Below are 16,848 nucleotides of genomic sequence, written 5' to 3'. Positions count from 1 at the left end.
AAAGATACGGCCCAGGATTAGATGTTCAGCTTTGATAGTGTTGATGGTTTTAAGCACAGATGCCAAACTGGGCCGAGCCAAGAGCTAGGCTGATAAGGTCTTGATGCAACAGCAGTTGAAAGTGTTTCCATGGCCTTTGCTCTCTTACGTCTTAAAATGGGTTGAATTCAGGGTCGCATTTTATTCTGATAATGGATCTCTTCAAAGATGCTCCTTACATTCCTAATACCTTCAAGATGCTGAAACATATTCCTGGCAGCATTACAAAACTTCGCTGGTCTCACACGCCATCTGATGAAGACGAACGGCATAAACCGACGCCTGAAGGCGCGTTTGTCTTCTTCTACAAGAAATGTTAGTTTCCTGTGAGAGTAACCTCAGCATGGAATTATGAAGGATCACCAGACTGGGTTGCACATCGCTGGAGTGATGCTGATGCCGTGTAGGAGAAGGTTCATGTGATGAGAGCGATGTGTGTTTGTGAGTCAGACTCTGAGTTGGTCTGAGGGATAGATTTCACATTGCCTGTTGAGGGGGTTTGTTGAAAACCTTGGATCAGGTCGGGTCTGAATCTGGAAAATGTTGGAGACAGAAATGAAGAGATGCATGATGGGTGGAGCTCTTTGTGATAGGATTCCCACTGTTGTTATTTTGTTTGCAAAGCTATTTAAAAACCCATCGAAAAGCTGTTGTAGGTTTTATTTGTTGTAGCAGGAGATGATGTAGCATGCTAGCATTTGTTACTCAAAACTGCCTTTAAAGCCAATAAGTCCAGTAATTAGACTGTTTCAAAAATGTACTGATGGATAGCTCCAATCTTCCTTGCCTTTCTTGTTGCACTGGTCATGTTAAGTTGGGGGATGTGAGGCCTGTAAGCTAGTGGGAGAGAGTGTAAACAGATAGTTCTCAGTAACAGGGAGGGTAAGGGTGGGCACGGTTTCTCCACACCCACAACTCAGAGGTAAATTTCTAGTGAACTCCTGCAGAAACTATGTCTTAGAAAACGACACAGATTTTTACATTTTAGCTAAAAACAACATGATCATAATTAAAAGACCACTGGAAATGCTTTGAAAATGGAACAAAAGATGATCAGAGTGTAAATAGGCAGTTTTCAAAACACCAAAACTGTTGTTGAATAGATCTGTCTTTGTAATTATCTGAAATTATGTTGCATTTATTGCCTCTAGCCAAGATCCTCACATCTTTACTTCCACTGGAAGCTCCACTTGTCTGCAACAATACAGGTCTAGCTCAACTGAAGCTCCATCCAAAAGAAATTATGTGAGTATGTGATGAAACCAAAGCTAGATTCATTATGTAAGTCAATGATTCACACAAAGGAGCAGTAGAAAGAAAAAGAAGAAGCTCCTGCTAAAAGTATTTCTTCAGATGACTGCAGCAGTTTGGTTCTGTTTTTGCGGTCCACTTGGATCCCACAGGAAGCATCTCAGACTCCATGTTCCCTTAGCTCCTGCAGAACCTCTGGTGGAGCCACTTTGCTTGAGTAGACCTATAGCAGGGGTGTAAGACTCCAGGCCTCGAGGTCTGAGATTCTGCTTTTTTTTTAATTATTATTAAGAAATCCTGCATCAGCTGCTGCTTATTACCTGGATCAGGTGTGTTAAGAAGGAACTTCAATGGCAGGTTAGTTGGAAGACATGTATTACACCGGCCTGGAGACTGACATCTGTGACCTATAGAAATTACTAGGAGTGTGTATTGGCAAGAGTCTGGCGATATGATGTCATGTCGTGATACGATACATATCCCGATATATCCCAAGACAATATTTCACTATATTTTAAAATTCTGACTTAAGAATTATCTGTATATTAATACATTTTTCACAAAACTAAAATTGTAAAATAGATGTTTTTTAATGATCACAACATTCAACACTGCAACTGTATCCCATAAACAAATTACTTTTACCCAAGCAATTTCATGGTGCTTTTAGGAAATATTTAAGCGGAAAACAAAAGTAAGACTGAACTGCATGTTTGCTTTTAAATACGTAAAAATATAAATATCGCCTCGGCAGTATTTTAAATTGATGCAATATTTTTCTGAATCGATATTTTCTTACTCCCCTAGTAATTAGGGCCAACCAGACTTTAAAGCAGGATCTTAGAGCTAATAAAAAAGCTGCATCTTCAAGTTGAGTTTCATCCTAAAATGACTGCTGGATTAAAGCAAATCTCTGCAGCCTCTGTGGACTTCCAGAAACCAGATGACTCTTTTAGTTCCCCGAAACAAAATGTGGACAGTTTTTTTTCTTCATGTAACCTAAGTACTTTGTGGCAAATGAAGCACGTATATTCTGTATGTGGACGTTATCAGTTCCTTTAAAACTGCAGTCACTGGATAAGCGTGTCAGGTACTTTAGGAAATGTCAGAACTTTTCTTCTACTGCAGGAAACATCTTGAATACAAACGACTGTTCATTCTTTTGCAGATTTTAGAGTTTTAAAGGAGTTATAACTGAGAGACTGATGCATTGTGGGTGAATATTACTTAACAGAATTCTGACAGTGAGGGATGGTGCGACTACATGTTGAGTGGCTGCGTCCTGTATTATTGCAGTTTCAAACGTTGTGGCTTCTGGACGTGGTTCAGGAAAATTCCCAGCCAGCTTCATTGCCTAATTTGTCCACGTCCTGGAAGAATCTGTAGTAGGACTGGATTTAGAGGCAGGAATTGTCCCTTTTTGTTTGGCCTTACTGCATTTTCCATCTTAAAAGTCATTTTATTTAATTCCTTATATCCTCCCCGTTTGTCTGGGACTCTTTGCCCCTAACTCGGTGTCAGCTGAGGACAGACTTGGTGTTCACTCACCACCCTGCTGACTCTGTGTCTTCATAATCCCCCTGTGTTGTCCCTGCACACCTCCACTCGGATTAACCTGATGATACCACTCATAATCCCATTTTATCTGGTATTACACTGGGTCGGTGCTTACAGGCCTGAGTTGCAGGAGCTCCATAGCTGTTTGTGTTTCTCCTGAGCACTTTACTGTAATCCTTTTGTGATGTTAAGAGATTCTCTGGGTAAAAGTGTGCTGCTTTTGTAGAAATTAGTAATTATTTTAATTGAGTTATTTTCCACCCATGGAGAACGTTTGTGGTTCAAAGAACAGAACGGGCCTCCATGAGTTGCAGACTGGCCCACATGGAGCTCCATGACACCTGGACTTTTAGTTTTATGACTATTTGGATTTCTATCCTCTTTTAGGACTCAGTCATGTCCTCTAGGAGGGGTTGCAAAGCAGGTTTCTCCTGCTTGATGCTGCCCACCACCTCCTCTGGGTTTGGAGGTGGTTAAGATTCAAGCGGATGCAGAAATCTGTGTAATTTATTTAAAAATCTGATCTAAGGACAAGGATGGCCTTAAGGGATGTGTGTGATTGTGTGTCTTGAGGGTTGTGTAACATCAAGCTCTGCTATATGACCTTCTCCATCCTCCTGATCACCGTTAAGGGTGTGTGTTTACATGACGAGGGGCCAGTTTTTATTAGCGTAAGCGAGTGACACCAACTGTGTGACGAGTGTGTTTCTGTGTTCACAACATCAGAGCATGATGGAGCTGCAGCAGCTTCTATATTTGGAAATGGAGCCAATCAATAGATAGATGAGTCTCCACCGATCCATCCATCGTCCTGTTTGGGGTCAGAGGGTTGCTGGAGCCTTTCCTCGCTGGCTAACAGAGGGAGTGACATCACACAGCCCGATGTATTTTTGGACTCTGGGAGAAAAGTGAGATAGATCCAATTCCACCCAGGACTCCAACCTGGCTGAGAGTTGATAGAACTTTGTAAGATGTTGCAAAAAAAATGTGTTTGATCAGTTTCTCTGTCAGACTTTTGTTGTGAAAGGACGTCAGCTTTCTCCAGAGAATGCGCCTACATTTCCCATCATTCATCAGTTTCATGTAGGTCTTTGCTGATGTTGGCTGGTCTTTAATTAGAACCTCCCGGGAGCTGTTTTTCCAATGTGACATCCCTCAGACCTGAAAAACTGAAACTGAACAAAGCAGGAAAGAATCGGCTGTGATGGAATCAGATGGACGAGTGAAGACTGAAGGGAAAAAAAAAATCTGTTTTGATTCATTTTTTGTCCCACCGTTCGTAATGCTGTTGATAACTCAGCAGAGGGGAGTATTAACAGGATATTTACAGTTCAAACAAAGGGTTGTTCTACATACTTGGGAGCAGACGCATGTTGTTAGTCCAGTTTTCTTGTTTTTGGTCCGATCTGATTAACAGCTTCCGTGGTTTGCTTCAAGTCTATACACAGTCTGCTTGCTGCCCCTAAGAGCTCAGAGGGTCCGAACTGCTGATCTCAGATAGTCATCCGTCTGACCTCACATGCGACTTCTAGCATCAGATTAGTCTTCAGGCTGCAGGTCTTCATGCTTTAGCAGGTTTTTTTGGCTTAGATCTGGTTTTTATGTTTCAGTAAATCAAATTTCTGTGGCATCCAAGTTATAAAGACTCTTTTCATATGCAGATCTGTTTTAGATCCATCATAAGGAGTTTTTGATGATCATAAGAAAGATACTTTTTACTATTTTATTAACTGTAAATCTGATTTATGCTCTTCTTCTTGGATCTTGATCATTCAATCGATGGAATATTTACAAGAACTTCAGGTTTTTCTAAACACTAGAAAGTTTCCACATGTGGAACCTAAGAGTTTTATGCTGTTTGGTTCCACTGAAGGAAGACGCTGTTCTTCAGTAGCAGGGACCGTCTCAGAGCCTTCTTTTGTTTGTACGTTTGACTCTAAAGTGTGGCTCTTTTGAGTTCTATCATCAGTTTTGTTCTGGAACTTCTGGACCTGCTGGCATATGTCTGACCAGTTAAGCGGTTGTGAAGACAAAACATAAAACGTTATCACCTCAGTTTTGCAAAACCACTTTATGATGCAAATATTGACTAAAAATAAGAGACCGTTCAGGTGACAGTAAGAAGGTGATGACTAGTGGTGTAGGGAAAAATCGATTCAGTGATATATCACGATATTTCATTTGGCGAAACTTTAAAATGCTGACAAGATGATATCTAATTTAATATTTGTGAACGTCCTTCAGCGTCTTACTTTTGTTTTCCACCTGAACCCCTGACTGCTAGTTAGCAGCTCACTTTGAGCAGTTCTACACCAGAACAACCAGATCTCCCGAGAACCAGCTTGTGCTAAATGTTCAGTCTCATTGGTTCAGTCAGCCTTGTGGTTTTTGTTGTTATGAGACCTGTACTATAATATGACTTATATTAAGATATATTACGATAAATATCGTATCGCGAGACGTGTATCACAAAACATATCGTATCGCCAGATTCTTTCCAATACACACCCCTAGTGATGACCACTGGATCCATCTGGATCTGTAAGGGTCTCATCTTGAAGTTGAGTCATGCCATCTGGTCTTCTTTCTTACTAGTGGTTTCATCAATCTGAGGGCCTTCTTCATCGAAGCGTGACGTGCCTCCTGACAGGAGGAGGAAACACCTCCATCCTCTGAACATACAGTGTACACAGGAAGTGTACCCGGGCACACATGCTGATTTTCCAGCAACAGCGATCTATCAGACCCTGTTATATTAACAGCACAATTCGGAGCAGATGGCGTTTGTGAGGAGACTCGGACATGACTGAGTGGCGTTTAACCTCCGCCTGGTTCAAGCTCTACTCCATGTAGGTCTGCTGGTTCATAAAAGATAGGAGGCATGAGGGCACTGTGAAATGGGGGCGGGAAGAAAGATAAAGACTCAGGATGAAGGTCATGCAGAAAGAGGCTCTGCAGAAGCAAAAGATCACCTGCATAGATATGCAGTCAGGGAAGGGGTGGGGGGAAGGGGGGGTTGGAGAAGCATTACTACCATTAGTTGACTAAACAAGACCCGACCTGCGTCTGTGTTGCTGCAGGACAGCCGTGGGACCGTGTGTGAGCGTGCACGTTCATTTTCCCACACTTTTACAAGTTAATATAAATTTACAAAAGCAAACAGTTTGATGTTTTGGAAGAGCTTCAGTCGTTATCTGACTAAGTTGAGTTGTTTTTCTATCTTCATTCCTCAGATGTAACTGCTGGAAAACGGTGGGACCTTAGCTTGAAAGCACGTCTGCTAGTTCTTAGTTTGATGCTGTTATTGATTCTTCCCACGGAGAACCCGAGTAAATGATCCATCAGGAACCCGACTTCTTCTGCTAAACAGTGTTGTTATTTCTTTTGAGCTCACATCCTTCTGCTGGCAGGACTTTGGTTGGATCAAAAGTCACATAGAGTTTTATCACTTGCAGGGGAGTTAGTTTAGGTGGCAAACGCAGGCTTCATCTGCATTTTTAACACCATATCACACTATTATACTTTGTTTAATATTTTCTTTGATGACTGAAACATACATCCTCATAAAAACTCCTTCAAAAACTCTCCCTGAGCTGTTGTGGAGACATTAAAGACTTAAGGAAATGCCTGCATGACCAAAGTGCTGCCACAGTGGAAAAGTGGGCGTGTCTGTGTGTGGAGGAGTCTCTCCATATTTGGTGTTTAGTCTGAACACAGCCCCGTTTCCATTAACTTATTTTGGAGCCTGTTTCTCCTTCCTTTCATCATCTCAGTGCCAGTGGTTCACATTTCCTCGCCCTTACTCACCAACACGCCCAGTGATTCACCAAACCTGAGAGGGCCAAGAGTCCAGACAGACGGGCTGAACGCGGGAACTCTTCAGAAACTCCAATAAAGAATTGAGTGCTGTCAGAGGACCCGGACGCCTGGTTCTGAAGCTCTCATGGACTCCTGAATGTGTGTCATTTTGACACTGCAAGCACTTTCAGTTTCTAAAAATGTGTCTAAACATACGCAGGCTGCCCACATTCGGCCTCCTTTAAAGAGCCGAGGATATTCTTACCAACACTTTCACTCTCTCTAACCGACTTCCCACTCCGCATCCTGGGTTTAAATGTGTTTAACTTCTCTTTTATCATCTCTCATGCTTCTTCTCGGTGGTTCCAGAGAGCCGCTTGCCGCCCACATGGCTCACATTCCTTCTCCCTGACATCACCAGCGTTCTCCTTTGCCTCCTTTTTTTCGGTCTCTCCTTCCTTTGCCGGTTCTTGACCACCAGCTTTTTCATCAATGCAGAAAGAGGAGCTGTCATTTTAAACCTGTTGTCAGAACCGGACCGTTAGACTGGTTGGAGGATTAAATATTTTGGCACCGACACAAAGCAGCATTTCTAAAAGTTCAACCGTGCACGGTGAATGGGAGGTCCTCTGCATCTGTCAGTGGTTGCGGTTTGATCCTAGTGTTTGTCAAAGATTTATCGGAGAACAAAGGACAGTCTAAAGTTCATAGTATTTTGCTCTTCAGGTCATTGTGTTGCTTGGCTGTGTTGTGGTGAAGCGTCAGAGTCTGGGAGTTTGACTGAAGCTGCAGGAAATCATCATTTCCTCCATGGTCTGTCTGTCATCAGATCCTGGTCCGTGGATCCTGTATGTTGCATTTGTCAGCCACAGATCCACTTCTAAGATCATCACTGAAAAGTCAGCTGACGAGTTTGAACACGCTAACTCTTGGATTGTGACCAACTATTGCAAAATCCTGCAGCAGAGGTTTCAGATGACATGTAAAAATGCGGTGGGGTGGGGTCACCCTGGCCGCATGCCTAATAGAGAACATTATGGGAGAATGCGGGTGTCAAACTTAAATCTTTTACTTCAACATCTCACTTTCATAAACCCTTTTGGCGCCACACATGAATTCAGTTTAGGATTCCTGTTTGCAAAAAAAGTGAAAAGCTGTTATCGATTTCATAAGCCCCAGATCTATGTGGCGTTTTAGTGCAGCTCTGATAACATGGAGATGCACAAACAAGGGTGTGCTCGGCATGACGCAACTCTGAGTCTGTCAACAGCCGGCTGTGACTGAATGCAGGTGTGTTTGAGATGAAACTGCTCTCTGAAAGGAGCAATAAACATGCAAAAAAACAGGTTTTAATTGAAATCCTGCAGCTTCTTTACATTTTTTTTTTAAAGTACAAAAAAAGTTTTCTTTCACTGAAAAATGCTTTAACGTCTTAAGACCTGGCATCCATGTGTGAACATCGCATTTTGGGTTTTATTACCACAGTAGTTAATTCTGCTTAATTGGGAGAAGGTTTTAGAAAGTTAGCTCAATTAGCTCGAGTCTTAATAGGTTAAGTGTGTACACAAACTATCCTGAAAGCCTAGACTTGTATGGAATCATGTGACTTATGTCAACGTGAGATAAATAGAAAAATATGCTGACAAATAGTTTATTTAAGTGGTAGGAATCTTAAAATGCAGTGAAGGCTCTCATTCATCCGGGTGACATTACCTTTAAGTTGAGTCATGGCATCTGGACGTAAAACCTTATCTTGAAACATTTATCTGCTTATCCTAGTGGCTTCCTGAACACCAAAGGTAGAAGCTTAATAAGTAGTGATTGCAGGAATCCAGTTGAACATTAAACTGATGGATAAATAGTATTTATTCACAACATTTAAAGCCTACCCACCAAAAAAAAATATTGGTTTGGAAAAGGTGAAAATCTCAAAATTTTGGCCTTGGGACTCAAACTCATTTGAGTTTTTTTTTTCCAGAAGAAAAAGCACTTTTCTATAACTGAAATTGAGTCTCAAACAGATAAAAGTCAAAGCCAAAGTTTTAGTTTGGTGCAGGAGTTCACTCCCAGGGCCTGAAATCAAGCTGTTCATTCATCTCTGATCTCAGTTTAGTCCTGATTGAGCCGTAAAGGAGCAGGTTTACTCTCCGTAAGCTGGTTGCTTGTTTATTTTGAGTCAACAGGAGACAATATGGACACATGCTACTGCTGCTTCCTAAAGCCTTAAGTCACATGCACGACCTGTATGGGTTCTGTCGGTTATCTGGGTCTGTGGAGGGCCATAGAGAGGAGCACAGGTCTTGGAGTTCTCTTAAGGCTTGTACGACCACCTCAAGGGACGTCATGAAAAGGGAACGTATCATTGTCATGTGTGTGGTGTATCGGGAAGTTTCTGTGAGGCTAATGGAGGATGCATGCACTTATGACGTACTGGTGATGCTGTCGTATGGTGCTCTTATTCCACACTCTAGTCGTTAGTAAGCTGGTAATACTGATTCCTTACTGACTGCACACACGGGGTGCCCGTAGGACATCTATGACCTTGTACAGTCCCTAGGATTTGGTAAAAAAAGAAAAGCATGCGTGCATCTCACCTTCTTCACCTCGACTTTTTAGGGTTCTTATCATATAAGAGGTTTCAAACCCAAAGGAAAATCAAAGCAAGCCACAGCAAACCCTCTTCATGCCTCTTGATTTATATACACCAGCTCAGTGGGCTTGTGGTAGAGTGTCCACCCAGAGACTGGAAGGTTGTGATTTCAAATCCAGGAAAATTCATATCAAAGACTCTAAAAATTAGACTCAGTGCCCTACTTGCTCGACACTCAGCATATCGGGGTTGGATTGGGGGGCTAAACCGCCAGATGGTTCCCGAGTGCGTCTATGTCTGCGGCTCACCGCTCCCCCAGGGATGGGTCAAATACTGAGAACAAATTTCACATACCTAAGTGCATGACAAGTGATGGAACGTCATAAGAAAGTCCAGAGTATTCAAAAATGCTTTCATCCTCACTGTAATGAGGTTTTATCCACGACACGACAGCTTAAGAAGTTGGGTTCAATCACAGCTTGTGATTTACATTCAACAAAAAAAAGCGTAATCCTCACTTTGTGAATACTGCTTCTTTTCCGACTTTCTAACCTTTTCTAGTGTGTGGTATCGATGGCAGGGGATAGGAGGAAGCATGTGGTAGAAGCACACAGTACTTGGATGGTGAGTTTAAGGACACTCGGACATATGAGTTGCAATATTAGGATGTTTTTAAATGTTTACTGTGAAACCAAGTTTCAATGTCTGAGCTTGGGGGTACACCCGTTGGTGGCGCGTCTGAAATTCTCCACTCACCCAACTCTTCCAGCTTCTGATTGGCTGAACACACCTGATCCTAGTGATTCACAAACCATGGATAGTGAGCGGGACAGTGACCTTAGAGTCCTGGAGTTTTCCATCCCCGTCGTCCTCTCAACGAGATGGGAAAGCAACGTAAACCACATGACCTCACATTCCTGAAGCACGTTTTTGGGTCGAGTAAACTGGAAAAGAGAAGAGCTTTTCTATTTTTATGTTTGATCATTCAGAGGAACCTTGTGGAGGAGGAAGTGTGAGAGGAAAGAAGAGTTTGTGAGGGAGGGTGGAGCACTGAGCTTAAGGCGAAAGTCCTGTTTGTGCGTTCCCACAGAGTCACGATCACATGAACTTACGCCTGAAATGCTTTTAATTTGATTCATTTACACACAACCTCCTTTGTCCAAAGATGGCGGTTTCTTTCTCGCTCAACAGAGGTCAGTTTTACGTTCATTTCTCTCCAGGCTGAGAGGGGGCTGGTGCAGACAGTGAGTCCACCTGCAGGGTTGTTATCAGGTGTTTGCAGCAAACATCAAAGCCTGTGTTTGGACAGCTCCACCTGTCATTCGATTGTAGGCATAAAACAGAGTTTGCATTGTTTCCATGGATTTATGCTTCGGCGCCGAGCTCTTTATTGATGATTCGAGTCATAAACGGTGCTGTGAGGAGAAGAATTCACAGGCGGCGTTGTTCATCTGATCACGGGCAGGCTTTAAAGTCGAGATCCCAGAAGAAAAGTTAACGAGAAAGGGTTAATGTTTGACAGCTGAGCAACATGCAGGGCTGAGGAGGAGCCCCTCCTTCCTCCGGCTCAGCACAAATGTGCTGGCTCAGCATTACCCGGCAGACCTTTACGGCCCTCGCTCGTGCCAGAAGTCACTGAAGACTCGACGCAGGCGAGAACAAACCAGAGAGAATGAGTCCAACCCTTCACGTTTGGTTGTATCTCAGCTGCTTCCTGCTGCCTGTCACTGTGGACAGTCTGAGAGCGCCTGGAAAACATTGCAGGATTTCTGCTGGGGGGTGGAGCTGAGGGGAGGCAGGAAAAGTCGAATCTTTCCCAGAGATCCAGTGAATGAGTGTGTTTATCCTTCTGCCACAGAGCCCTGGGGCAGTTATTTCCAGGCAATGTGAAACCGACTCTATTCAGAGGCAGGAAGCGACCAGCAGAGGGCGGCGTGTCCGAGTTCCTTCAACTGAGATTGACTTGTTGGCCCTGTTGCCTCTTTCTCTGCTGACCTCACCTCATCTTACTTGGTGCTAAAGCAAATCCTGCTGCTGTCATCTAAAGATGCTTTATCATTTTAAGAAGAGCCTTTGTTCCTGATGAATGGAGCACAAATACTCTGAGGATTTTCAGAGGAACTCATTTAGAATAGACTCAGAACGACCTTGACGGATACTTTATCTTTACTGGAGCCCGCGGTGTAAGACGAGACTTTAAGGGCATTTTATGAAAGCAACCCTTTCAGCTTTAAAAAATCATTGATGGAAACTGTTTTTGGTGTGTTTAGCATGTTCTTGTGGTATTTTTCTAGCATTGGAGGTCATTTATAAAGAAAAATAAGTTAATTTCTGAGTATTTCTTTATTCAAATCATTGTGAATCGGGAGACATGCAGTTTAAAAAGATCATATTTGTGACACAGATGCACCACAAGCTCCCTGCTTCTCTCCATTCTGATGCATCCACTTGATAAATCCAAATTGTACGGCTAGAAAGCTCTGATATCGCTCAACATTTTTGTTTCACCGCTAATGTTAAGTTGGGGTTGTGGGGGACTAGCGGGAGAGCATGTAAACAGATGGGTGATGGGAAGTGGGGGCGGGCTTACTGTGCTAATTGTCCCACTCACAACTCGGAGTTAAATTTCTGATAAACTACTGCTACTCTGAAGAAACTATGTCCTTTAAACTTTTTTTTTTTAAATTTGGCTAAAAATGGCAGATTAATTATTAAAAGACCACTGGAAATGCTTTCAAGAATAAATCAAAAGCTGATCGGAGTGGATTTTTAAGGAATTCTACTTCTTCTCATAAAGTTCGACACCTTTCACACAAGTGTATTTACCGACACGTGTCACTGCTCATTCTTTGGAGTTACCGGGTTTCTTGCTCAAATTTACAGGAAGGAGTGGCTCCTCCTAATGAGGGTTGTAAAGTCTGCGTCTCCTGCTGCTCCTCTTCGGCCCGCATGTCCCTGCACCTCATCCATCTTTGCTGTTGTTCTTCTGGTGCTAATTGTTCACAGCTGCACCCATGAAGAAGTCAAGTTTCACAGAAGATTAAAGTGAAGTTTCTGCGCTCAGACCCACTTTGTTGTCTGTGGAGAAAAAACCACAACACTTTCTGTCTGTTTACAATCCCATAAACTGAAGGTACCAGTCGGCTTCTGCAGCCTCTGAACTCAGAGTTTGGAACTGACCAAGGTTCAGGTTTTAAAGACAGTTCATTGGATTAAATCAATCAATCCTCGATTCCTTTTCGTTGTGATCATTGTTGGAAGTTTGTAAGTTCTTCTCTGATAGGAAGTCATGAACAAGTTTCTGGGAAGTCACCAGTGTATGCTTCGGTCCTAAAATACGAGGAGGTTCTGTTTGCATGAGTCAGGTGAATTTTACATTTTTTTTTCTTTGCACTGAATTAGAGAACAATATCAGAGCTATCAAGATGTACAGTTTTGATCCAGATGCCAGCTCAGATGAGGAAAATGAAGACATATATGCATCTAATTGTAATGTCTACAAATGGATGCATCAGAATGGAGCAGAGCAGGGAGCTTGTGGCTCAGCCAGCATATTTTCTAGATCACAAATACGCTGTTTTTCAAACTGAATTTCTTTATCTGTTCTTGATTCACAAGGATTTGAATGAATAAATACTCAAAAATGCAATTTTAGCTTAACTTTCTTTATACATATCATCAGAAAAAGGCCACAAGAGTATGCTAAAAAGATGTTTTTCACTAACATGAACCTTGAGGGATGAAGGAAAAACAAGCAAATCTACAAAAAATTGTTCTACCTTAAGTCCAGAGAACCTTCAATCAAGACCACCTGGAAAAAAGTAGAAGAAAATCCACCAAGTATTAAGAAAAACCTACTAAATATTAACCAACACTTTAAAATCTCAGTTTAAGTGTTTTGGTTTTGTGTTGGTTGTTGTTGGTGGCAACAGTTTCTCTTTTCCCGTAACATACTGAGTATTATTAGAGATAAAGAGCAGAACGTTTGATCTGGAGCATGCAGATGCATGTGTCTGTCTGCAGCTCTGGTCTGGAGAAGGAACACTGCCTGCAATCGTTCTGCTCCTCTATCTCTGTTAATCCATGCACACGTGCAGAAAGCATCTAGATCCAGTTAGGACACGGTCAGTTTGATGGTTAGCCTCCTGACTACCAGAGAAAGAAAAAAGTTTTCCAGTTAATGTTTTCTAAATCCAATAAAACTACAATTCCCAGAACTCCGCCCCTTCACATCTGGTATGGTTGAAAAGCCACAGATATCCAGGAGTTCATTTGATAGTATGCAGTGTTTGGAAGATATTCTGGTTTAGAAATGTTCTCTAGAGAGGATAAATCTGTGTTGCTGGCAGTCAGGAGGTTAGAACCGGGCTTAGAACCTCCCTAAAAGTTAATCTAGAACTTGTCATCTGTTTTGCTTTTAGGGCTTTTAGAACTGAAGTTCATGGAAAACACTTTTTCCTCCAGACTTAAAGTGCTAGTTGTCTTCAGAAGGAAGTAAGTGCAAAAAAAAGTTATTGGTGGGAGTGGGGTTACATGTCACCCCACAGAGGGGCTGTTTCCTCTGAAGGGAGGGAGAAGCGAAGTGGGTGAAGGAGTGGAGAGGAGGCAGAGCGAGGTGGAGAGCGGCAGTAAGGGGAGAAGCATGGCAGCTGGCTCTCAGGACGGAGGGGAGAGCTTCTAAAAACAAACCCTGGGCTTGAAAAGTGGCGCTGACGCTGGAGGCCACATTCTTCCAGCGGGACCAAGGCCGTGGTGGAACGCAGAAAACAACCAAATCCCTGGGAAGAGGGCAGGAGCCATGAAGTACAGACCTTCGGTAAGACTCTGTGGGGAGCAGTGTGGAAATCAGGGCTGGTTTTACGCTTGGCCGATTCTCCGGGAGGCTGTTGGGTTGAAACTCGCAGGTCTGGATTCCAGAATAGCGGGTAAGCCGTTACCTCTGTCATTCTGTTGAATCCACGCGCGCTGATGTGGACGACTGAGTTTCTCTGCACTCAGTCACTGGTGTTGCATAATAACCTTGGCGGCGTCCTCGTTGACCTGAAGGACGCAGGTGAGGGGGAAGCCTGTGGCTTGCTGCTCACCTGTCACGCCTCCCTCGTGCTGTTTGTGGTGGAAGTTCACCAGATCCTGGCATCTCCTCGGTCAGGGTGAGGCAGCCGCATACCAGGGCTGCGGCGCTTTGGTTCAGATCAAACGTTAGCCAAAGAGATTCTGTGACAGAAAGAGTCTGTGTTTGCAAGAGCGTGCATTCATCGCCCTGATGAGTGCATGTGTGTAGGAGACGTGTGTCCATGTGACAAAGCACCAACAAATTCCTGATGCAGCTGTCATCGTCGCCTGCAGGCATCTGACCAGAGCTTTCATTGGTCAAATGATGACCTCTTTGTTTTTAGACAAACTTACTCTAAAAGCTGTAAACCCTGGGTGGAACATCGCCTGAGTTGAACAGAGAACAACAAATAAGTTTTCTTAAAAGATGATGACTTTGGAGGGAAATGTTGTAGTAAATGACTCTCAACAGCTTTTACGATTGTAAATATGTTTTAGAATCTCTGTCTGTCCCAGTGAGACTGTAAATAAACGACTTCTATGAATGTGTCTAATCAGACCTGATGCTGCAGAAATTTTATTTTTATTCTTTTAAATAAACTTTTACAACAGTTTGGGGTTTTAGTTTACTTCCTCATAACTGACTGATTATGGCATCACAGAACCAACAGTCCGATCAAAATAAAAAAGGTTTCCTGAGTCACTCGAGAGTTGGACTTTAACTTTTCTGCACCTCCGTCAAAGACCTCAAAGGAAGGCTCTGGAACGTCTCACTCTGATGCACATTCAGGAAAATGGGGACTGCCTGGGATTTAGAACCATGCTTTTCCACCTGACCGCTCTGGAACCGTTTCACTAAGCAGAGACCATCAGAACTGTATGCATTCCTCTTTTTCATTACACACAAGTATGACGTTTCTGGTCCTGACATACATGACGGCTGCATTTCATCCAGCCTTTCTCTGCCCAAATACTTTTCTGAGTAGATCTGGTCTGGTTCTGGACCTAGTTCTAAGCCTGGTACTGAACCTGGTTCTAAGACTGATCTTTGGCTTGGTTAAAGTCCTGGTTCTAGGCCTGATTCTAGTACTGGTTTAAGGCTTGATTCTATGCTTGGTTCTAGACCTGGTTTAATGCCTGGTTCTAAGCAGAGTTTTAGGCCTGTATCTAATCCAGCTTGAAGAGTTCATTCCAGTCCCGGTTTTAGCCCTGCTTTTAGCCCTTGCCCTAAGTCTGGCTCTGAACCTGGTTCTAAGTCTGGCTCTGAACCTGGTTCTAAGTCTGGCTCTAGGCTTGGTTCTAAGTCTGGCTCTAGGCCTGGTTATAAATCTGTCCCTAAGTCTGGTTCTAGGTCTGGTTTTAAGCCTTGTTCAAGACCTGGTTCTATGCCTGGCTATAAAAGCCTGGTTCTATGCCTGTTTCTAAGCCTGATTCTAGACATGACTCCAAGCTTGGTACTGAACCTGGTTCTAAGTACTAAGACTGATTCTAGGTCTAGTTCTAGGAGGTTGTAGGCTTGGTTCTAGACGTGCGTATGGGTCTAGTTTTATGCTTGAATCTAGGATTGGTTTTTGATATGGTTCCAAGTCTGGTTGTAGGGCCTAGTTTTAAGCCTGTTTCTAAGCCAGGTTTGAGGGCTCATTCTAGGCCTGACTCTAGACCTGGCTCTAAAAAAGGCCAAAATTTGTTCAAAAATTTGATTGATTAAAAAAATGATTTAATGAGTGAATATTGATTGACGTCGATCTTACAGGTCAATATCAAACCTTTTCGCAGTAAAAGGTTGTGGTTTGAGGTTGTTTTTGGGGCTCTTCCTATTGCAGTCATTGCGTGGCACTTTGGTGCAGCAGCTGAGCGGGGGGGTGGGTGGTGGGGGATGGCTTTACCTTTGTCCTTCTTTTCTTCTTTTGCTGAAAGAGTAGCTCCAGAATGAACATTTTATCCTGAAATGTGGGTTTGGTTGAGAAGAGCAAAGAAAAAAAAATTTTTTAGTTTATTCAGTTTCTGAACCACAGATTACCTCCAAATATTCCCTGTGAGTTCTTTGATTTTGAAACAGCTTCCCAAACAACCACAGCTGTGGAGAAACTTCAGTATCTGCTCAGGTCCACCTCAACCAACCTGGCTCCACGTTAGCTTGTTTGCTGCACAGGATATGGAAAGCATGACGGCATGTAGGAACCGGGCCGCCGTCGCAGCGTTCCGGAGAGCGGGTGGAGGTCCACCGTGTCTCATTACCATCAGGAAAGCCAAACACTGAAAGGATCTTTGAGGAACAATGAAGCAATGGACACAGAAAGAAATGTTTATGAAAGAGGAAGATGTAAAGAAGGGGAAAAGGAGGGGAAGTAAAGCTGTGGTTTCTTTCCTTTGTGCCACTATAATATGAGGAAAGTTCTGTAAGTAACCATAACAACTTGATAGATCAGATTTTCTGCAGAAACTTAACCGGTTCCTGAGCGCTGAAGACCCACTGAGCTCTGTTTTTTCCCAGGAAAAGTTCTCTCAGCTGCAGACAGGAAGTGGTGCCTCCAGCTGCAGCCACAGCAGTGTTTGCATTA

At 43.0% G+C, this 16,848-nt stretch overlaps 1 protein-coding gene across 3 annotated transcripts in view; it reads left to right on the top strand.

The window, feature by feature from the left end:
- The window catches only part of LOC112149537 (unconventional myosin-Ic), a 45,368-nt gene that overhangs the window by 5,164 nt on the left and 23,356 nt on the right, over positions 1–16,848 (top strand). Inside the window, exon 1 of one of the 3 annotated variants that reach the window (XM_024277288.2) lies at positions 13,856–14,051. The exons of the other annotated variants lie outside the window; for them this stretch is intronic. Coding sequence (XP_024133056.1) covers positions 14,034–14,051 — 18 coding nt within the window. The 5' untranslated portion in view covers positions 13,856–14,033. Of the gene's footprint in view, positions 1–13,855; positions 14,052–16,848 lie in introns of those variants that run through there. 3 annotated transcript variants of the gene reach the window in all.

This window comes from Oryzias melastigma, linkage group LG13, assembly GCF_002922805.2.
Source record: "Oryzias melastigma strain HK-1 linkage group LG13, ASM292280v2, whole genome shotgun sequence".
Lineage (NCBI taxonomy): Eukaryota > Metazoa > Chordata > Actinopteri > Beloniformes > Adrianichthyidae > Oryzias > Oryzias melastigma.
Note: the sequence above shows the minus strand (reverse complement) of the source record. Positions and strands in the feature narration are given on the sequence as shown.